This window comes from Dromiciops gliroides, chromosome 4 (genome assembly GCF_019393635.1).
Source record: "Dromiciops gliroides isolate mDroGli1 chromosome 4, mDroGli1.pri, whole genome shotgun sequence".
NCBI classification, from domain to species: domain Eukaryota; kingdom Metazoa; phylum Chordata; class Mammalia; order Microbiotheria; family Microbiotheriidae; genus Dromiciops; species Dromiciops gliroides.
The window spans coordinates 164,474,880-164,498,167 of record NC_057864.1 but is presented as its reverse complement, the minus strand read 5'-3'; the positions used below and the strand labels follow the sequence as shown (position 1 = coordinate 164,498,167).

General features: G+C 39.8%; 1 protein-coding gene across 1 annotated transcript in view; it reads left to right on the top strand.

Annotated features, from left to right (window-relative positions):
- The first annotated feature begins 569 nt into the window (after window positions 1–569).
- Window positions 570–23,288, top strand: part of USP32 (ubiquitin specific peptidase 32) — a 230,671-nt gene continuing 207,952 nt past the window's right edge. Inside the window, exon 1 of the mRNA XM_044001697.1 lies at window positions 570–884. Coding sequence (XP_043857632.1) covers window positions 827–884 — 58 coding nt within the window. The 5' untranslated portion in view covers window positions 570–826. The remainder of the gene's footprint in view (window positions 885–23,288) is intronic.

The following is a 23,288-nucleotide window of genomic DNA, read 5'->3' as shown; positions in this document are numbered from 1 at the left end:
CGGGGCGAGGCAGGAGGGGGGAGGGGTTCCACATTTTCGTCAGAGACCGCTCCCCTCAAGGACCCATTCGTCGTCCTTTCTTATCTCAGAGCGCGTGCGCTCTCAACCGCCGTCCCCTCCGGGTGCGCACTGACTCCGCCCAGGGGGTGGAGAGAACCTTGAGTCTTCCCCCTCGTTCCAATTCGCTCCTCCCTTCCCCGGCCTGCCCGCCCCGGAAGCCAATCCCACTCCACTTTTCGCCCCCGCCCCCCACTGCCTTCTGTGGCGCGGCCTGAGGCCAATCCAGCCGCTTGGCTTCTGATTGGCGGGGGAGGAGGGGACGACCACAGCCCACGTGAGACGGGTCGGCCCCTCCCCCTACGCTTCTGCGCGGAGAGGGGCTGGGCGAGGCCTATAGTTTCTTCCCCCCCACCCCCCAGTCGGCCATTACCCGGAACAATCCCCGAGCCTCGGGTCAGGTGACCCCCGGCGGGGCTGGCGCGGGGGCAGGCCGTGGGGGAGGAGTGGAAGAAGAGGAGGGCGGAGTAGGGAGGGGAGGGCAGGGAGGGGGGGGAGTGTGGGAGCGGGGTCACGTGACTCAGCATGGAGGCGGTGGCGGCGGCGGCAGCGGCGGCGGCAGCGGCTGGGCTGGCGACGATATTGGCGGCGGCCGGGAGGAGCCGCCGGGCCAGGAGCCGCACTTGTTAGTGTGTGCGTGTGTGGGTGCGCCTCGGAGGGGCGGAAGGACGGGGCACGAGGACACCGTCACCCGGGACGACGACGAGGAGAAAGCGGGGACGGGGGGCGCTATCAGGCTCCGACCCCCGGCCGAGGGGATGAAGGGAGTATGGGCGCCAAGGAGTCACGGATCGGATTCCTCAGCTACGAGGAGGCGCTGAGGAGAGGTGAGGAGAGAGGGGCCGGGCAGGGCCTGGGGAGGCGACTGGAGGAAGGGGGACCCTCCCCACCCCGGCAGATTCAGGGAGCTTAGAGAGAGGGGGAGCGAGATGTAGGAGGAGCATCCATCTGTGGGAAAGGGAGAGAGGGGGCAGCCGGAGGGCTGGGGCGGACACCTCTTCTAGAGGGGCTTGGCGAGGGGGTCGGGGGCCTTATCGCCGAGGAGGGGGATCCCACCAGTGACTGGAAAGGGGGACTGCCCATGCTCTCCGGTGATGTCCTCTTAGAAATGTCCGGGGAAGTCCCCTCCCCTCCCCATCCCTTCCCCCACTCCTCTCCACCGTCTCCAAGCCCCCTTCCCTGACATCTCGTTCTTCCGTAGTCCTTTCCCTTCACCCGCCTGGCTCCTTAACAGCCCGTGTGGCAGCGGGCGAGCTTCCTATCTCGTGCCCGAATGCTGCCAAGCCCCCTCTTCTCTTTGCCGGCAGAAACCCTTCTCAGAGGGGCTGCTTGTCTCGGGCTTCTTCCAGGCCCCTTATCTGTCACTTGGGAGCACCCTCCCGTGCACTATCATCATCCGCTCTCGCCTCCTCCTCCCCGCCTCCCTCTCCCCCTTGCTGCTGGCTGTGATAAGGACACCCAGAAATTAAGTTGTGTGTTTGAGGTGAGATGAGGCTGGACAGCTGATGCTGCCACAAGACCCTGGTCTTATGTTACATCCTCCTGCAGACGTTGGCCTTTCCTTTTTAACTGCACTTGCTTTCTCTCTTCCAGTACTATTCAAATGGCATTCGGAAATCCCGATTCTAATGTTATGCTATGTTATGCGCCTTTCAGAGCCCAGGCTTGGTGTCATTAACAGTTCTTGGCCTGTCCTTTCTTGGCTTAGATGTACAGTAGGTTGTTAACGCTCCCAGTATTTATCATACTGTTGCTGTTGTGTTCAGTAGTGCACAGCTTAACTGGAAATTATTTTTACTCAGTTTACAGCCTGGATATGGCTTATTTTTTGTATTTATATTTCTCCTTGATGTTTAATGGATTTTTTTGTGTGTGAAAGATGACAGTAACTTGCTGTTTTGGGTGTTGGACGTTAGACTGTTAACAGATTCCTAAAGCAGGAAAAAAAGCCTTCCTTCTGGGTCCTACTATTAGTGTCCAATGACATATAAGATTTGGATTAAAATACAAAGTACTTTTAAATGTGAAACACTTGGTTGTGTTTTGTTTAATCTGGTTAAAAATGGACTTTTGCAAATATTTGAGAAAGTGGAGGATGGCTTAAGAGAACCATACTTGACACTTAGTAAGATATGGATGCACTAAGGTGTTTTCTGTCTGTCAGAATAGTAAAGAGCAACTTTTGGACCTTTTTTTCTTGAGGTGTATTGTAATGGTAATGCTTTAACTTAATGAGCAACCTCAGTCTCTCTCTTTTTACTTCAACATAAGTATTCCAAATTGTTGATGTGTTTCTAGCCCCAGTAGTGTAGTCATTTCCTGGATACTGTTGGAGCTTGACAGGTCTGGCCTGAATTAGGCAATAGCTTACTTGGAGTGAAAGAGGAAATCGATGAGAATGATTTACAGGTTCGTTCAGAAATCTGTTGTTTCTCAAGTTTGAGGTTGTGAAGACTGTACAATACCTGGCATTTTTTAAAGAATACCCTCAAATAGATTTTTGTCCAACTTCCACACATACAGTTTAATGTTTTACTTTCAGTGCTGAAAGGTTGAATCTTTGGATTGAAGGTAATAATTTGTGTGTTTGACAGAAGGCAAATTAACTTGATTAGGTTATGTATCTGTAGGTCTCTCTGCAATCTGCTGTAAAGCATATTTATGCATTTTAAATATTATATTTGAAAATGTAGGAAACAGTTGATATTAGTGTAAATAAGGACCTTAGTTTCATTTAAATAGGTCTTTTTTAAAAGAATGACACAACTTAACTACCATCTAGTAAATGTCACACTTTTCTGGTTATTTCAATTAGACTAGGAGTTTGTGAAACTTGGTAGATCTTTTTTTAACATTCTTATTTGTTTAAAAATGTTGGAAGAACTTCTTGGGTACATGAGCTATCTAAACTACCTGCTAGACTATTTTGCTTATGTTATATATTTTTTGTTTTTGACAGAAACTGTCAGCATTATGTCAATAATTGTAATTAGAAGGAAATTTAGGTTAATAGTGTAGTACTGAACACATGATATTTTTCTCTTGCTTTATGTTAGAGTGTTGACTGTAGAGTAATTGTGGCCCAAGTAATCTTGGTAATAACCAAATGCTGAATTACTAAACTTCATCTTAGGGAGCAGAATTTTAAAAGAGAGGTAAACTGTAAATGATGCAACTTTTTACAGGACTTAAGGAAAAGCCTGGCTTAATAATTGAGGATAATTTTTCTTAGTATCATCTGCATGTGAATTGAATAAGCCCCAAAAGTTATGAACCACTAGGTTTGATTTTTGTCTTGAGTTATTCATATTTACAATAGCTGAGATTAAGCATGTAAAAGCTAAAAACACTTAGGGGTAGCTGATATTTATAGTATCTGTTGTTTTGTCTTTCCTAGAATTCGTAATAATTCATGAGTCTGTTGGGATCTTCATATTGGTTTGAAAAGCTTGTGTTTTTTAAGGCTGCCCAGCACAGCTTTGCTATCCTGTGGGATTGAGAATTTATCAACTATATCCTCCATATTTTATCTTCACTCCTTATTTACCAGGCTTCTGAGAGTTATAGAGTATATTTTCCTTAGAGGTCTTTAAATTGTATATGAAAAAAATTCAGAGGTATAAGGGAAGGACTAAGATCAGCTAATTCAACCTCCTCATTTTTCCTTCCTTTCTTTTATACCTCCCTTTTGGCTTGTCCTTCTATCCCTTTCTCAACACACTAAAGAAAAGTTATGAAGCTTGCTTGTGACAGCTGAATTAAAATAGTTCTTAGCTATTAATTTGTGATAATAGAATTGACATATCTTCTTTTCTCCTTTAATTATAATGTGGTACTTATTTCTTCTAAGAACTGGGTGATGAAAATAAGCCATGTGTCAAAAACAATCATGTTCCCACGGACAATGATTTCTCCACAATTTTAAGCATTCCTTAGTGTCCCATGCATAATTTTTCAGACCTTTGGTCAAATCCTTGTTATGGGGATTAGTACTAAAACTTTCCCTGCTGCTCCTGGCTTACTCTGGCATTTGATAAAGTATGTTGTACTCTTATGGTTTCTCTCCCAATCATTTCTTTGTGAGGACATGAATATTGGCTTTAAAGGATTCCTTTTGGGAAACAGTTGTCTAACCTGAAGGTCAGGAGGATCTGTTTGAAAACTTTTTGTTTCTGTTTTGGGTCCCATGAACCCTTAGATCTTTGTAAGTTCTTCATTCTCATCTAAGAAGGGACCTGAGAAATATATTACCAGAAGAAGGCAGAAACTGGGTTTGATTAGTTCTTTACAATTCATGTTAGAGACAAAAATGAAATTGCAGTATTTTTTTGTTTCTCAATCACAAGTTGGCATAGCATTCTGCTGGTGTAAGCATATAGAACACCATTGCTATCTGTTACATACAATCAGTCATCAATCAGTAGATAAAGCCTTACTATGCCCTAGGTACTGTGCTAACCACTGAACATACAAAGAAAGGCAAAAAAAACCCCTTCTCAAAATTATAGCTTGTGCTCTCCAGGAGTGTATATTCTAGTGGGGAGAGATGACATAAATATTTAGGAATATTCAAGAAGATATAATAGAATATATGAAAATAATCTGAAAACAGAAGATATTTAGTAATTGGAGGGACCAGGAAAGGCCTCCTGAAAAAAGTGGGATTTGACTGAGTACTGAAGAGAGTGAGGGAAATAATGGATAGTGTGAAGGGATAGAGTATCCTAGTCATGGGAGAGAGCTCTTGCAAAGATGAGGAGTGTTGTGCTCCAAGAATTCCAAGTAGGTGAATGTAGAGGACTGGGGAGGGTTGAGTATAAGTTGGTTGGAAAGGTAGGAAGGGGCCACCCAGAAGTGAAGAGCTTAAAAATACTAGACTGAAGACTTTATATTTGATCCTGGAGATGATAGTCATTGGAGTTTCTTGAGCTTCTGACTACACTTTAGGAGAATCACCTTGTTAACTGAGTGAAGAATGTGTTAGATTGGGGAATGACTATGCAGGGAGAACAGTTTGAAGGCTATTGTAGTACTCCAGAGTGGATGTGATGAGGACCTAAATTAGGATTGTAGCTGTATGAATGGAAAGAATGAGGATGTGTAGGTAGAAATAAGATTTGGTTATGAATTGGATATGTGGGGTGAATGACTTAGATATGTGGGGTGCCTTTAAGCACTGGGGATGCAAAGAAAGCCCCAAGCAGGGTGTAATAAAGGTGCTAATACCCTTTATTAGGTAGAATGGCACAGTAGATGATATTGAACTTAGTGTCAAGAAGACCTAGGTTCAGATTCTAAGTAGGTAACTGTGCAATTCACTATCCCCTGTCCCTCAATTTCCTTATCTGTAAAATGGGGATAATAATAGCACCTACCTTTCTAAAACTACCAAGCGTAGTTGTCAGGGTCAAATGACCCTGGGTAAAATATTTGAAAATTTAAAAGAACTAAATACTGCTACTATGAGTATTAGTGCAAGTACTGTTGCTGCTGCTGCTGCTGCTGTTGCTGTTGCTGTTGCTGCTGCTGCTGCTGCTGCTACTGCTGCTACTAGCTGCTACTACTACTACTACTACTACTACTACTACTACTACTACTACTACTACTACTACTAAGCATCCCTAGTCTCTAGGGTTCTAGTCTAGGTCCAAAAAAGATGCCTTATTGCCATCTCGAACTGGTTAACAAGTCCAGAACAGAACTCATTTATTTTCTCTCCCAAATCCTCACTTCCCAGTTTTCATGTTATTCTGGGTGACACCACCATTTTCTAAGTCACTCAGACTCCACAATCTCAGTGTTACTTTCGAATCTTTACTTTATTACACCTCACATATTCGATCTGTTGTCAAGTCCTATTTCAGCCTTCACAGAATCTGCATATACTCTGATATTGGCACTCAAAATTACACACCTGGACTATTGAAATAGTACTCTTGTTGATCTCCCTGCCTTAAGTCTTTCTCCACTTCAGCCTAAACTCAGCTGGCAAAGTGATTTTTCCTAAAGTGCAGGTCGGATTCCCGTATTTAATAAATTCTAATGGCAACTTGTTCTTGGCATTCCCATGCTTGATATGCTCTCCTGCTTTATTTCTGCCTCCTGACTTTCTTGGTCTCTTGAAAATTAGCTCCAGTAACACCTTTTGCAAGAGGCCTTTCCTGGACTTTCCCTTTTCCCTCATACCTCTCCTTCAAGATTACTTTGCTTTACAGGGCTTCCTCATTAAAATGTGAGTTACTTGAAGTTAGGAACCCTGTTTTTGCCTTTCTTTGTATCTGAAGCACTTAGCACAGTGCCTGGCACATAGTAAGCGCTTAATACATTCTTGTTGACTAACACTATAGTTAATTGGGCAGTGGGGATGACATACTTTGGAGAAATTATTTTGACAGTTGAGTGGAAGATAGATTGGAGTGGGGAGAGACTTGAAGTGCCTCCTTAAGTACTTAACATTTAGTTTAGTATTTAGATTCTTAGTGACTTACAGGTTATAATAGGTAGTATTTGAACAAATAAATGTTTAAACGGTTAATATCAGTGATACCTGATTTTATAAAATCTTGATGGCTTCTTCTTACTCAAGGTTTTGATCACTGAATTTAATGAAACAGTATTTAGAGATTAACTTTAAAATAACTATAGTGGGAAAAAAGAAAATAACTATAGTAGTTAGTCTCCTATAGTGTAGTATAATTCTATAAATGAACATGGAATTAGAATTTGGGTTGCAAGATTATTCTTTTTTTTTTTTTTTTACTAAAGCAGATTAATACTCTATGTAGAATCTGTTAAGTTCATAGTGGACTTCTCCTAAAAATTGGTTTGAGATAGTGAATTTCTCTTATGGTCATCCTATGGGATAATATTAGAGAACCTCTTGAAAACTGAAGATCAGATAGTTATGATAAAAAGGAAAAAGTAGGACAAATTCAAATTAATCTGCTTATCACATATAATCATTTTGTGCTTAAATTGACAATTTTTTTGAAACTTTTCAAAATTCTGAACTTAAACTCCAGAAAACATTTGCAAGCAGAGCATAGAGAAATCTGAAATTGTGAATCTCCGTTTTATATGCTTAAAAAAAAAGTTATAAGGGCTACACCTTTAAAAAAATTTTTTTTTGGGGGGGTGAGGCAATTGGGGTTAAGTGACTTGCCCAGGGTCACACAGCTAGTAAGTGTTAAGTGTCTGAGGCTGGATTTGAACTCAGGTATTTCTGAATCCAGGGCCAATGCTCTATCCACTGTGACACCTAGCTGCCCCAGCTACACCTTTTTTATGTCACTATTGCTATGTTTCCTGGCCCCAATTAAAAAGTAAGAGAAAGAGAGAAAAAAATACTCCCAAGTATTTATTAAGCACTTACCATGTTTCAGGTACTGTGTTAAGCTTTGGGTATACAAAAAAAAGAGAGAGAGCCAGAGTGCAAAAACAGTCCCTCCCCTCATGGAGTTTTTTTTGTTTTGTTTTGTGAGGCAATTGGGGTTAAGTGACTTGCCCAAGGTCACACAGCTAGTAAGTGTCAAGCATCTGAGGCTGTATTTGAACTCAGGTACTCCTGACTCCAGGGCCAGTGCTCTATCCACTGCACCACCCAGCTGCCCCTTACTCTCATGAAGTTTAAATTTAGTCAGTATAGAGGGGCAGCTAGATGGCACAGTGGTTAAAGCACCAGGACTGGATTCAGGAGTACCTGAGTTCAAATCCAGCCTCAGACACTTAACACTAGCTGTGTGACACTGGGCAAGTCACTTAACCCTCATTGCCCTGCAAAAAAAAAAAAAAATTTAGTCAGTATAGAGAAGAAAATTAAGAGAGCCCAGGACAGATGTAACGATTGGAATGATGCCACCTGCTGGAGACTTAATGTAGGAAAGCTCTACCATGAGGAGAAGGCCTCTGAGGGCAAGGCCATGCAGCTTTTCTTTGGCGTCAGGAAGTGACGTTTGCTTGTGGGAGGAAGAGGTGGCGAGGCTGGCTCTCTTTCCTCAGGACTTGGGTGGAGAACGAAGCTAGAAATGCACTCTCCCTTTATTAGATAGCTGAATCTAGGTCTTTCTCTCTCTCTTTACCAAATTCTGATTCTCCTTAATAAATGCTTAAAAGTCTAACTCTTGCTAAAGCTTATAATTTATTGGCGACCACTCAGACTAGCTATAATTTTAGCCCCTTACACAGAGCCTTGGAGGACATAGTTAATGAGCATGATATAGATGACCACCCAGCAAAGGAGACTGATAGAGTGGAAAATTCCCTCTACCAATGTAGAGAGTTGCCTGTGGCATTGAGAGATTAAGTGACTTGCCCAGGGTCACACAACCAGTATTTGTCAGAAGCATGACTTGAACCTAGGTTTCCCTCGTTAGATGGAGATGTCTACTCTCCTGTGGGTGCTTCTCGGTTGAGATTACATAACATAAATTTGTAGTGGACCCAATCAGCATGATTTGGCGACTTTCTCCAATTCCATTCAGGTTGGAGTAATCCAGGGATGGGGTTTGGAAATGAGAGAGTGAAGAGTAGAGGATAGTGTGGTAGAAGTGTGTTATAACTTGAAAATAGAGAACTGGTATTCTCCTTTTTGCTTTCTTTTTTTGTACATATGGAGAGACAAAAATAAACAGGGAAGCTCACTGCACTGGTGAATCCTCAATGCATTTCTTTTGGGATAAGCAGAATGAGGTGACATCAACTCATGGTCAATAAGGTCCCTGTTTACTGAATTGTGCAGCTGTTGTTGGTTTTTCTTGTTCATTGTATCTTGCTTTGTATTTGGACACAGGGCCTTCACAGTGGCACAACACCCAGGGCGGCCTTCCAAAAAAAGATTTGTGGAAACAACAAAGAGTTGGAATTGTGTTGACCAGCAAATGCCATATTTGAATTTATGAGGTGTTCCATAAGGGAGAAAAAGGAAAATATGGTATAATCACTACTGCTAACTACTACCAGTAGCTGGGAAAAGTACTGGATTTGGAGTAAAGAGGACTTGGGTTTAATTCCTGGCCATTCCCCTTATTACCTGAGATGTCAAGAAGACATTTCAGTTTCTGGACTTCTTGTTTCCTCAAATGAGGGGTTTGGACTGAAAATTTCCGAGGTCCCTTCTATATCTAAATCTTTTAATTGAAATAGCATTTTATTGCAACTTTCCTGGTCCTTGCAACTATACATCTCTTTTGCTGTCACAAAGTACTGCCTTGAATGTGTGGGCATATAGTAGAGGTGAAACTGGGAGTGAAGTAAGGAAGGCTACATCTGTAGAGTCTCAGAATATAATGATATATATGTCACAATATAATATATATGTTAATATATGCAGTGCTTTGCAAACCTTAAAGTGCTCTATAAATGCTAGTTAGATTATACTTTTTTATGTTTTTCTCATCTGTTTAGTATAATGTCTCTAGTTCCTCTTCCTTATAAGGTAAGGTCTGGAGAGGTCCCATTGCAAAGCTAATGCTCAGAACCTTTTCTTCAAGATATGAAAATAGGGGTCCAGATACATAGTTCCCATCTTTTGCTCCTTGCCCCCTGTGGAGAAGGTTTCATCAAGTTGTCCTGTGTTCTTTTGAGGGGTGGGGGTGGGCAATGAGGGTTAAGTGACTTGCCCAAGGTCACACAGCTAGTAAGTGTCAAGTGTCTGAGGCCAGATGTGAACTCAGGTCCTCCTGAGTCCAGGGCTGGTGCTTTATCTAATGTGCCACCTAGCTTCCCCTCTTTGAATATTTAAGTGCTTGATTCAGAAAACTTGAATGTTGTTCATTGTAAGTGATCTAATCAGAAAATATTTTTATAGGAAATATTTACTTTGCCTTTGTCTACAAGGCATTAAGTGAATCACAAGAGAATATTATGATTCCATGAAAAGGGTGTTCTACAGGCAGTTTTCAGGAAAAGAAATCAAAACTACCTAAAGTCATATAAAAAAATGCTCAAATTCGGGGCAACTAGATGTCACAGTGGATAAAGCACTGACCCTGGATTCTGGAGGACCTGAGTACAAATCCAACCTCAAACACTTGACAATTACCAGCTGGGGGACCCTGGGCAAGTCACTTAACCCTCATCATCCCCCCTCCCCCCCCCAATACTCAAAATCACTATTGATTAGAGAGATGCAGTGTAAAACAACTCTGAGGTACCACCTCACATCTATCAGATTGTCATAGATAAATGTTGGAGATGTGGAAAAATTGGGACACTAATGTACCTTTGGTGGAGTTGTAAACTGACCATTGTGGAGAAGAATTTAGATTTATACACAAAGGGCTATCAAACTATATAACCTTTGATCCAGCAATACCACTACTAAGACTATATCCCAAAGAGATTTGTTTGTTTTATTTTTTTCTGGGCAATGAGGGTTAAGTGACTTGCCCACTTACAGCTAGTAAGTGTCAAGTATCACATTTGAACTCAGGTCCTCTTGAATCCAGGGCCAGTGCTTTATCTACTGCATCACCTAGCAGCCCTGGAGAGATTAAAAAAAAGAGAGAGAGAGAGAGAGAGAGAGAGAGAAAAGGACCTATTTGTACACAGATATATATAACAGCTCTTTTTGTGGTGGCAACAAATTGTTGTTTTTTGTTTTTTGTTTTTTTGTGGGGCAATTGGGGTTAAGTGACTTGCCCAGGGTCACACAGCTAGTAAGTGTTAAGTGTCTGAGGCCGGATTTGAACTCAGGTACTCCTGAATCCAGGGCCGGTGCTCTATCCACTGTGCCACCTAGCTGCCCCTGGTGGCAACAAATTGGAAATTGAGGAAATGTCCATTAATTGGGGAATGGCTGAACATATTATGATATATGATTGTAATGGAATACTATTGTGCTATAAGAAATGATAGGCAGGAAGCTTTCAGAAAAACCTGGGAAGACTTCCATTTACTGATGCATAGTGGTGTGAGTGGAACCAGGAGAACATTGTACATTGTAACATCCAATACTATATGGTGATCAACTGTGAATTACTAAAGCTCTTCTCAGTAATACAAGGATCCAGGACAATTCCAAAGGACTCATGATGAAAAACACTATCTACATCCAGAGAAAGAAGTGATAGAGTTTGAGTGTAGATTGAAATATACTATTTTTCACTTTGATTCTTTCATAATATGACCAATGGAAACATGTTTTGCATGATTGCACATGTATAATCCATAGCAAATTGTTTACCTTTTCATTGAAGGGGGAGGGGAGCTAGGGAGAGAATTTAGAACTCAAAATAACAAAAAATGAATAATAAAGTTAAAAATTACTTTTACATGTAATTGGAGGGGCAGCTAGGTGGTGCAGTGGATAAAGCACCAGCCCTGGATTCAGGAGGACCTGAGTTCAAATCCAGCCTCAGACACTTGACACTTACTAGTTGTGTGACCCTGGGCAAGTCACTTAACCCTCATTGCCCCACAAACAAACAAATAAAAAAAGTGATTGGAAAAAAAAATTATTTTTTTAAAGTGTGTTCTGGTTTTGAAATCATAGAGCCTAGTTTCTAATCTTGGCTTTTCCACTTAGACCTTTGTGATTTTTGCACAAATTATTTAACTTTTCTGGCCCTCAGTTTGGTCTAAATCAAAGCTTCTTAAATTGTGGGTTGAGACCCTATGTGGGGTTGTGTAGCAATGAGGGGATCGAGAAAAATTTGAAAACGGTAAAAGTTTATGTGTATCTATTTTATATACCTACATACCTGGATCGAGTAAAAATTTCTTGGGCAAAAAGGGGTCATGAGTGGAATAAGTTTAAGAAACCCTGGTCTAAATGACAGGTGAGGTACCTTTTAGTTTTAAATCTAAGATCCTATGGAATGATATGAAAATACTTGGAGAAGTAAAAGTACTATACTATAGTGGCAAATTACCAGTATTGTTATTATTAAGTAAAGATTAAGGTAATTATTTCAATATTTCAGGCAAAAAATATCTTTGCCCAGGACATTTAGATAAATTTTTCACTTATTCAGATAATTTTCTCAGTTCTTTGGGTATAAACTGTTGTCCAGTGGATATTCATTATACATTGTTTTCAGTGTCTTTCCTCAGAAACCTTAAGTGTTTTCTTCCTTTTCATGTTTATTATGCTTAAATTCTTGTCACTGGTTTTCAAGGCCTTCTGTGATTTTTTTTGTTTCTTTAACTTTCCTTAAATATTTCACCCAAACATACCCTTTTCTCTAAGATGATTTGCTCTTTTTTTATTTTTATTTTTTTGGGCTGGGCAATTGGGGTTAAGTGACTTGTCCAGGGTCACACAGTAAGTGTTAAGTGTCTGAGGCCGGATTTGAACTCAGGTACTCCTTACTCCAGGGCCGGTGCTCTACCACAGTGTCACCTAGCTGCCCCGATTATTTCCTCTTTAAGAAATTACCATGCTTCTTTCTTTGGACTCTTGTTCTCTTGCTGATTTTTCTTCATTTGACATTTTAAAAATATTTTGGTTTTCTTAAGTTTTATTGACAACTTCTTGTTTTTACAACCTAGTTATTTCTTCTTCATGCATCTCACAGCATTGAGCTTTCCCTTATAATAAAAATATAAGCAAAAGCAACAAGCACATTGACTATATTTGACAGTGTGTACCATATTCCATATCCTTAGTCCCTTACCTCTTTAACAAGAGGAGGGAGGCAGTGTTGCAACATAATTTCCTTGGGATAGAGATTGGTCACTATAGTAATCAATTTACCTGTTAGTAAACATTTATTTAGCTCCTACTATTTGTGTTAAGTGTTGGGGATAACATATAAACAAAAACAAAGATTGTCTCTATTCTCAAGGAGTTTATAATATAATGGGAGAAGAAAACACACAAAAGTAAGCTGAAGAAGGAAGTGGGAGAGGAGGTAGCCCTGGCCTGGAGCATAATGGAGAAATCCATAGAAGTCCAACGATGTCCAAAAGCATGGTAGCTATCGGGAAATGGGAGAAGACTGTTTGTCTACCTCCTTACATAGAGGTCCTAGAGCATATGGCCCTGCCCTCCTGTCAGAGGAGCAGGGGGTACTACTGATATGTGGGTAATGAGATTTCCCAGTGAGTTTGATGTGGGCTGAAATTTGGGGTCAGATTGATCATGAGTCATCCCAAAAGAATTACAAGACTCAGTGACTCAGTTTCCCAAGTTTTATTGCAATATTGTGGGTGACCACAGGGAGAGAACCATAAAAGTGGAAAGGTATCTCTCGAATAGGGAAAGGAAAGACAGCTATATTTAAAGGATGGATAAATTGACTATCAGTCTCATTATAATAATCTCTACTTTAGGGAGGTACAGGGGAGGACCTATCCTAATTTGGAGTTCCTGGGGGCTTAATCCAACCCCCGAGGCAGGTACCTTTTTCCATGGAGGTATGTTTTTGGGGTTTACAGGTCATAAGGTGAATCTGGGGTCAAATTTGTCCTTTTCTGCCTATGTCTCTTTCTGATCGCCATGCTTAGTTTCAAAACATCTTCATTTTTCATTAGAATTTCTATACTTGTGTCTTATTGTTATATGACCTGACCCTTTATGGTCCCATTATGGGTACTGATCACTGTGGGTACAATAACCTAGCATCCTGACTGAATCCCTTTTAGAGCTCATGTGTGAATTAGAGCTTGGGTCTTAGGTTTCTATTAACTCCTTTTTGCCTCCTACATCATTCCCCCCTTTTCATATATACTGGGAAAAAGGACAAAGATCAATTCTTCTGTATCTACTTCCTGCTGAACAGGGCTAAGTAGGGGCCCACAGGGGGTTTATGAATTAAGGGAGATTGTAGGAACCAGTTACAAATGCAAGAACCACAACACAAAACACAAATGATTTACAAACAGACCAAGGGGCAACAGGGACCCTAATACAGAATAAATCTAAGAGTTCCATGAAAAAAACCCTGGGCAAAGCAAACAGTTGTGAACAGTTTCAGCCATCCAGGTAACCTCTGTACTGCAGCTCAAACTTCAGGAGGTGTTCTGAACCATACAGACTCCGCCTCAGTCCAGGACCACATTTGCCAGAGAGTTTGAGCACTCTTCCGATTCTTGTAACCCTAATGCAGTAGAATTAGAAACTTATTTTATTACCAGTGTTAAATTTGTAAGCATAGCTTCATGTTCAAGTTACCCAACAAAAGGAATAGTGAGGACAGCAATTTTTCAGACCCACCAAGGAAGATGATCACAGATTTCTCTTCTGACTCTAGTATAAGAAGAGGCAGTAGCATTTTTACTCTGAGATCCAAATAGCCCAAAGTAACATATGGGCTTAACACTAAAGGTTTATAATCTCCTCCTTGGTATATGAAGGGGAAATACCTTTGGGGCACAATAGAGGGCAAGGGGACCAGGACTAGGGTGAACAGGTGAATGAATGGACCTGGCAACTAATCTAGCAGCAAGGTCTGCCCTGTGATTCCCTTGTGCTATGTAGTTGGTAGCTTGGTGCCCTTGGCAGTACATAACAGAGATCTGACTGGGCAGATTTATGGTAAAACCTAAAATTCATAGCTATGTTTCCTAGTTACCATCCTCCCTCTCATCTGAATGGGGAGCATTTTCACTTTCTTCTAAACCAGAAAAATACCCAGTTAATTTAATATCATAATACCATGTTAACAGGCAGATGACAAACCTGAATATTAATATACCTAGTTGTTTGACATATCAAGTGACCACACATTGATTTGCATTGTGCTCATTTCTTCTACTGACTACTTGCTCTGATTATAGAAATCTGCTATAAAAGAAAAAGCAGGGACAGGATTATAAGGCCTTAACTCTGTTTGATTTCAGGTAAAAGTTACAAGTGACCACCAGTCATACAGTAATAGTCAAATTCAGGGATAGCCAGGTGGGGAAACATTTCCTGTTAAATGAGCCAAAAGGAGCCAACCTCGGATTGAGTCTGAAATAGTCCTCTTGGCTTTTCCCCAGATACCTCCACCTGTAAGCAGCATATTCCCTCTTGTGGCATTGATTTGTGGCATTCTCTCCAGTACTTGGATTACTGGCTTAACCATCTAAACAATTATACCTGAATTCAAAACTCAAAACAATATTATAAATTACTATCCCAAAATATTTTATCTTAAATAGCAAACCTCTACTCATGAAGTTACAATGAACAAAAAAGATTTACCAGGACACACACATGTTGCTTTGTTTTTCCTTCCTTCTCAGGTTTAAACTTTATCCTGGTGTAAAGATCAATCATTAGAAATTACTTCTATATAATAAACAACCTTATAAATCCTCAGCAAAACCATTCCTTGTAACAAGCTCTTTTCCTGCAAGGTTACAAATTTTAAAAAGTCTAGAAGGTCTTTTTCTGTGTAATGATTTACCAGCCCCCAATGCTTTCCTCTGTCTTAAACAGGTACATTAGTTGTTTCCTCTTTGTTAAAACTATCAATTGCTTTGGTTTTAATTTTGACACACATACATCAATTTAAAAGTAACTTTAAAACTTTAACAGTCACAGACATTGAAATTGCAGTTGAGGGGCAGCTAGGTGGCGCAGTGGATTGAGCACTGGCCTTGGATTAAGGAGGACCTGAGTTCAAATCCAGCCTCAGACACTTGACACTAGCTCTGTGACCCTGGGCAAGTCACTTAACCCCAATTGCCTCACCAAAAAAAAAAAAAAAGAAAAGAAATTGCAGGTGAGCACTTAAAGTGGCAATGCATCCATCTCACATCAAGTTTAAGTACCTGCCTTTTATTTATTTATATTATATTATATTATTGTAATTTTGTATGTTATGTTCTTGGTTTTACTTAGTTTGTTCTGCATCACATCATAATTGTGGTGCAATGGTATCACTTTTATGTGCTATAATTTATTCCACCATTCCCCACTAGATGAACACTTACTCGGTTTCCTTGTGTGTGTTCTACAGCTTCCCACCTCTCCCCCTTTAGGGCAGTGAGGGTTAAGTGACTTGCCCAGTGTCACACAGTCCTTTTTTTTTTTTTAAATACCATAAAAAGTGCTGCTATTTGGCATATAAATTCTTACTCTTTTTTACCTCCTTGGAGTATAAACACAGTGGTGGTATTATTTCACCAAAGTGGGGTATGACTAGTTCTGTGACTTTTCTTGATTAATTCCAAATCATTTTCCAGAATTGTTGAACTGATTCAGTTTTCATTGATAATCCATTTGTAAACTTGGGCCCTAGAACTTCTGTACTATTGACTAGTTTAATTTTTTATCATCTTTGACCTTTTGAGTAGTATGAGGTGAAACCTCAGAATTACTATTTTTTTTGTAAATACTATTTTATTTTTTCTTAATTATATGTAAAGATAGTTTTTGACATTCAGTTTTGTAAGATGTGAGTTCCAGTTTTTCCTTCCTTCCTTCCTTCTTTCCTTCCCAAGACAGCAAGTAATCTGATATAGGTTATACAGTAGTCATGTTAATCATATTTCCACATTATTCATGTTGCAAAAGAAAATCAGAACAAAAGGGAAAAGCCACAAGAAAGAAAAAACAAAACAACAAAAAAGTGAAAAATAGTATGCTTTCATCTGCATTCAGAATCCATAGTCCTTTTTCTGGTGGAGAGTATTTTCTATCATAAGTCTTTTGGAATTGTCTTGGATCATTGTATTGCTGAGAAGAGCTAAGTCTCTCTCAGTTGATCATCACACAATGTTGCTGTTACTGTGTATACTGTGTATAATGTCCTGGTTCTGCTTACTTCACTCGGTATCAGTTCCTGTAAGTCCACATTTTTCTGAAATCTGCCTGTTCATCATTTCTTATAGCATTCCATTACATTCATATACTACATCTTATTCAGTGTGAGAAAGTAATTATTAATAATCAATTTCTTGGGGGACTCAGATCACTTTCTCAGTCCTTCTCCCCCCCTTTCCAGTCTCCTTGAGAGACTTCATCCAATATCATCTGGGACAAACCCAAGGGAACTAAAGGAATGGAGATAGATCCTTTTGTCTAGATTACAGAAGGATTAAACCACACCTAGATAATGAATTTTACCCTGAGGCAGAGAGCTTAATTTTCCTTTACCTAGAGTTGAGTGACCTGTTGTCATCCCTAGGGTTCATTATAATATAGCCCACCTTCTAGTCACTTCAGCCAACCAATAGATTTGAATAATGCTAACTAATTAGATTTGTTTGCTGTATAATGACCCACTTAGATTTGATTGATGATAATGACCCCTTTGTTTTAGGATCTCTTTGGGATCTAGACTTAGTAGTGGTATTTCTGGTCAAAGAGTACGCACAGTTTTATAACCCTTTGGACATAGTTCCTAATTGCTTTCCAGAGTTGTTGGATCAAAAACCTTTCAATTATTTTAATTATTATTTCTCTTATTACTGACATGATAGTTTGTTGGCTTTCAAATTTAGTAAAATCATTTATTCAAGAATTTTTGCTATTTGCCCCTCAGTACATTATTTAAATAGCATGATGATTGTATTCTGTTTTCAAGGTTATTTGTAGAAATGTGATAAGGTACTACAATTATTTTTAAAATGATATTTTTTCCAATTTCATGTAAAAACTAATTTTAAAAATTAATTTTATTTTTTCCATTTACATGTAAGGACAATTTTTAACATTCATTTTTATTTTCATTTTCTATTATATAATCAACATTTTAATTTAAAATTTTGAGTTCCAAATTCTGCCCCTCCCTCCCTGAGGCAGTAAGGCAGATACAGGTTATACATGTACAATTATATAAAACATTACTATGTTAGTTGTTGTGGGAGTATTATGGGCCCTGGTTGTCTGGGGAGGTCAAGGAACTTTTTCCTTGAAACCCCAGGTGAATTTTCCCTGGAGATCAAGGAAGCTTCTCCTGGAGCTCAACCAAAGGACAGGCACACCCAAAGAGATAAGCAGCACTGGATCTAACTGAGCAAGCTGGAGGACCACCACCTTGCATTCCAATCCTCCTCACCACCTGGATGAGGTAATCCTGTTAGGTGTGGCTGCACCAGAAGGGGACACAGAAACTGCCCACCAGCAGACTGCTTGGGACCCACCAGGATGGAGTTAAGGCCCATCACCAGATTGCCCATGACCCATCATCAAACTACCCCAACCCACCGCCAGACTACTTTCAACCCATCACCTAATAAGGGACATTTTACCCACGCCATCTGAGCCCTATAAAAGGGTACTCCCCAGGCTAGTTGGGGAGGAAAGTGTGTTGTTTTTTTGTTTGTTTGTTTGTTTTTGCGGGGCAATGGGGGTTAAGTGACTTGCCCAGGGTCACACAGCTAGTAAGTGTCAAGTGTCTGAGGCTGGATTTGAACTCAGGTACTCCTGAATCCAGGGCCAGTGCTTTATCCACTGCGCCACCTAGCTGCCCCGGGGAAAGTGTTTTTAAACCTTCCTCCCGGCCAGTTTCTCTTGTACTCCAATAAACCTGTTCTTTTTTTACTAAATAAGACTTGTCGAGAGGAATCCTAAAAACCTATGTGCTTTCCCCCCCATATCATTTTAGTCATTTATATATGAAAACTTGAATAAAAGAAAAAAATGAAAGAAAGGGAAAATTGCATACTTCAGTCTGTCTTCCATCAGTATCAGTTCTTTCTTTGGAGGTGAATAGAATGTTTCATCAATAGACCTTTGGGATTGTCTTGGATCATTGTATTGTTTAGAATAGTTAAGTCTTTCACAGTTCTTCATCAAACAATATTGCTGTCACTGTGCACAATGTTCTCTTGGTTCTGATGACTTCACTATATACATCAGTTCATACAAGTCTTACCAGGCCTTTCTGAAATCATCCTGCTTGTCATTTCTTATAGCACAATAATATTACATTCATATACCACAGCTTGTTTAGCCATTCTCCAATTGATGGACATTCCTTTGATTTACAATTCTTAGCCACCACAAAAAGAGCTGCTTTAAATAGTTTTGTACTGTGTTTTGTTTGAAATATCTTGGGGGTGCCTGTCTCTTCTAATTTATGGAGGAACTTACCTGGGGTTTCCATATATAAATTAGAGGCTATTGCACCAGTCTTGGGCATTAAGCATTTATTAAAGCATATTAAATGTTAGTAAAGAGAGCACATGGCTCCAGAATTCAGAATCTCTACCTACCTAGATAGAGAAGAGAGGGGGCAGCATGATTTCCTCCTTCAGCTTCCCAGGCCAAGAGAGATTGTGAGAAAACATAAGCTTCCTGCAGTCTGAAGAGAGGTGGCCCTTAATCACTGCTCAAAGCTAATTGGCTAGCATCTTTCAAATCTTTTGGTTTATTGGACTTATTAAAAGTCCATATTAAAATGAGCAGTATGTGCTGAGGTCAGAGTCCAGAGGACAGACCCTCTGAGGGGAAAAGTCTGGTTTTAGTAATATACTTTTTTTGGGGGGGGGTGAGGCAATTGGGGTTAAATGGCTTGCCTAGGGTCACACAGCTAGTGTTAAGTGTCTGAGGCTGGATTTGAACTCAGGTCCTTCTGACTCCAGGGCCGGTGCTTTATCCACTGGACCACCTAGCTGCCCCATAGGGGTAGTTTTAATTTCTATTATCTACTGAGTATTTGAGTCAGTTTGATCTCCAACTTTACTGACTTTGGGCTGGCTCTGAGAAACCAGCCAGTCCCGGAGTGGGGGGGTCCCTGGCTTCCCCCCGAACTCCATTATTAATAATTTTCTTGCAGTACAAATAGGTCTTTTTCATCTTTTTTGGGATATAAATCTAGCAGTGTTATTGCTGGATCAAAGGTTATGCACAGTTCGATATCCCTTTGGGCATAGTGCCAAATTGTTCTCCACTCTACCAACAGTGGATTAGTGTTCCAGGTTTCCCACATCCCCTCCAACAGCTAATATTTTCCTTTTTTGTTATATTTGCACTCTTACAGGTGTGAGGTGATACCTCAGATTAACATTCATTTAAAAGATTTTTGACTTTCAAATTCTTTTCCTCCCTTTCGTCTTCATTGAGAAGACAAGAAGTTTGATAAAGGTTATACATGATATTGTTGTTGTTTGTCCTTCTTGAAGAGGATCAGTGACATCAGGAAGGTGATTTCTTGACTTACAAGTGAATTGATTATAAGTGAGGCACAATAGTATTCCATTATAGTCATATACCACAACTTGGTCAGCCATTTCCCAGTTGATGGACATTTCCTCAATTTCAAATTTGTCGCCACCACAAAAAGAGCTGTTATAAAATTTGTACAAATAAATCTTCCCCCTCCTCCACATTTTAAAAAAGTCTCTTTGGGATATAAGCTTAGTAGTAGTATTGCTGGATGAAAGGGTATTCATAGTTTGATAGCCTTTTGGGTATATATCCAAATTCTTCTCTAAAATGGTTGGATCAGTTTACAACTCTACCCACAGTGAGTCAGAAGACACAATTAGTATAATTAGGATAATTAGCCTCTATTCTTATATGATCTATATGGATGTGAGTATTTCAGCATTAAACTGTACAAATATAGGTTTCTTCTAAGATAGAAACAATAAGAATATCTGAGAAGACTTAAAATGTTGCCCCTTTGTGATTATAGTTTAGTAAATTATTATAGTTTAGTAATAGAAAAGACTTGATTTCCCCTCTTTCCTTTCCAGGGCATTTCACAGTGTTCTGAATAGAGTAGCTAGAGTTTGAAAATGAACCAAAGGACTGGAGTCTTAATTGGGGTTTATAATAGTCACATCAAGTTACATAATTAGCTAGGTGGAAGACTCCCCCCCCTTCAGTTCTAAAAGTCTTATATTTTGATTACTCTGTATTCTTATTTGTTTAATAAAGTACATGCTTTAAAGGGATTATGATAATCAGTTTTTGTACTTTGTGGACAAAGGAAATATTAGTAAAGCCCAGGAAGATTGAGCTAAGCACTGGGGAAAACCAGAGTATGAAATAGACATTGTAGACTAATAGTTGAGTTAAAACTGGTGAGAAATATTTATGTAAACAGTTTCATTTTGGATATGCAGTCTCACAAACATATCAACATTCTTTGTGACAGCATCCTTTCAGTAGCTAGCTATATTAGAAGTTGTCAGCTCTTCCTGCTACCAGGAGTTTTATCATTTGGCAATGATGCTTTACAATTTCATGTATTTGAGTAAAAATTCTTGGCTGAAGGTGTTAACAAATTAAAAATATTGTTGAATTGACTAACTTTGCTTTGTGATTAATGTTTTTAATAACTACAAAGCTGAAATACAGTAGCTATGGCAACTCAAAAGGAATAAATTAATTTTTACTTTAATGTTCTAAAAATAAAAAATGTATTACAATTTTTTTCCTCATTGGAAAAAAGTACCCCATCTTTCTTTATAGTGACCTTGACAAACATCAATAAATATGACCATTTCCATATATAAAGAACAGAAAAAGAAACTTGTTTATTAAACTGTGAAGCTCTCTCTATTACCTACAACTGTAGGCATATTTGGATAATTTCTTGTTAGGTTCACTAAATAAGTAAAATGGGCTCGTTTTAGAGAATTAGTGCAGTAAATGAAGATCTATTGGTAACAAAGTGGCATAGAAATTGTAAGGTAGCAGCAACTACTTAAAAAAAATTATTTTGCTGTACTCTTGTGCTTAGAATATCCATAGAAATTAGATGGCCTTTATTTTTATTCTTACTTTATATTTTCTTTTTATTTTGAAATCGATTCTCAACAAGTGTCTGAGGCAGGATTTGAACTCAGGTACTTCTGAATCCAGGGCCAGTGCTTTATCTACTGCGCACCTAGCTGCCCTCTATTATTTCAATTCTGATTTTATTAAAAGGATTTGCTCAGGGTCACACAACTAGTGTCAAGTGTCTGAGGATGGATTTGAACTCAGGTCCTCCTGAATCCAGGTCCAGTGCTTTATCCACTGTGCCACCTAACTGTCCCCTCCTCCTTACTCATAGACTTCAGGTCCATTAAGGAGAATAAGAATTTGGTAAAGAGAGAAAGGCCTACATTCATCTATCTATTAAAGGGAGAGCACATTTCTAGCTCCCTTCTCTGCCAGAGTCCACAGGAAAAGAGCCTCAGTCAGAGCGCCAGGCTCCCCCCTTCTTCCTCCCACAAGCAAACGTCACTTCCTGACGCCAAAGAAAAGACTCTTGGTCTTGCCCTCAAAGACCTTCACTTCATGGTGGAGCTTTTCTACAGTAAGTCTCCAGCAGGTGGTGTTATTCCAGTTGTTACACTCATTAGTTCCTTGGGATTGTCTTGGATCATTGCACTGCTGAGAGTAATTAAGTCATTCACAATTGCTCATTGAACAATACTGCTGTCACTATGCACAATGTTCTCCCAGCTCTGCTCACTTCACTATACATCAATGTTCATTAATCTTTCCAGGTTTTTTCGGGATCATACTGTAGCACAAGACCATTCCGCTACAATCATATAGCACAGCTTTTTCCATCATTCCTCAATTGATGGACATTCCCTTGATTCTCAATTCTTAGCCTCCACCAAGAGTTGCTATAAATATTTTTGTACAATTTTCCCCCCTTTTCTCTTTTTCATGATTACTATTTTTAACTGTTTCCCTTCCATCCTATTCCCTTCCCCATGATATTTATTCTATTATCCATCTTCTTTCATCCTATCACTCTTCAAAAGGGATTTTCTTGTGTCTGTCCCCTCCCTTACTCTGCCCTTCCTTCTTTTGTCCCTCTTTATCCCCTTCCTCTCCTGGTTTCCTGCAGGGTTAGAGAGATTACTCCACCCAATTGACTGTGTACATTATTCCCTCCTTGAGCCAATTCTAATGAGATTGAGGTCTTTGAGCCAATTCTGGTGAGTGTTAGGCTCATTTACTGCCCAGATTAAATAGATTACTCCACCCAGTTGGGTGTGTGTGTTAGTCTCTCCTTCAGGCAGCTCTGATGAGTTTAAGGTTTTTGAGCCTTTTCTGATGAGTGTAAAATTCATTTACTGTCCTGTTCCTCTCCCATCTCTTCTCCCACTCCATAAGCCTTTTCCTGTTTTTTTTTCATGTAGGATTTTACCTCTGCCCTTCCCCCTCCCCCAGTGAATTCCTTTCACCCCTCAATTTAACCCTAAAGATGTCATCACCTAGCTAAATGACACAGTGGGCAAAGCATCACCCCTGGACCCAGGACCCGGCCTCAGACACATGACAGTCACCCACTGTATGACCCCAAGTATGTCCCCCAGCTCCAATTTTTTATGATTATGTAGGGTCTTGTATTTGAAAGTCAAATTTGCCATTCAGTTCAGGTCTTTTCATCACAAATATCTGA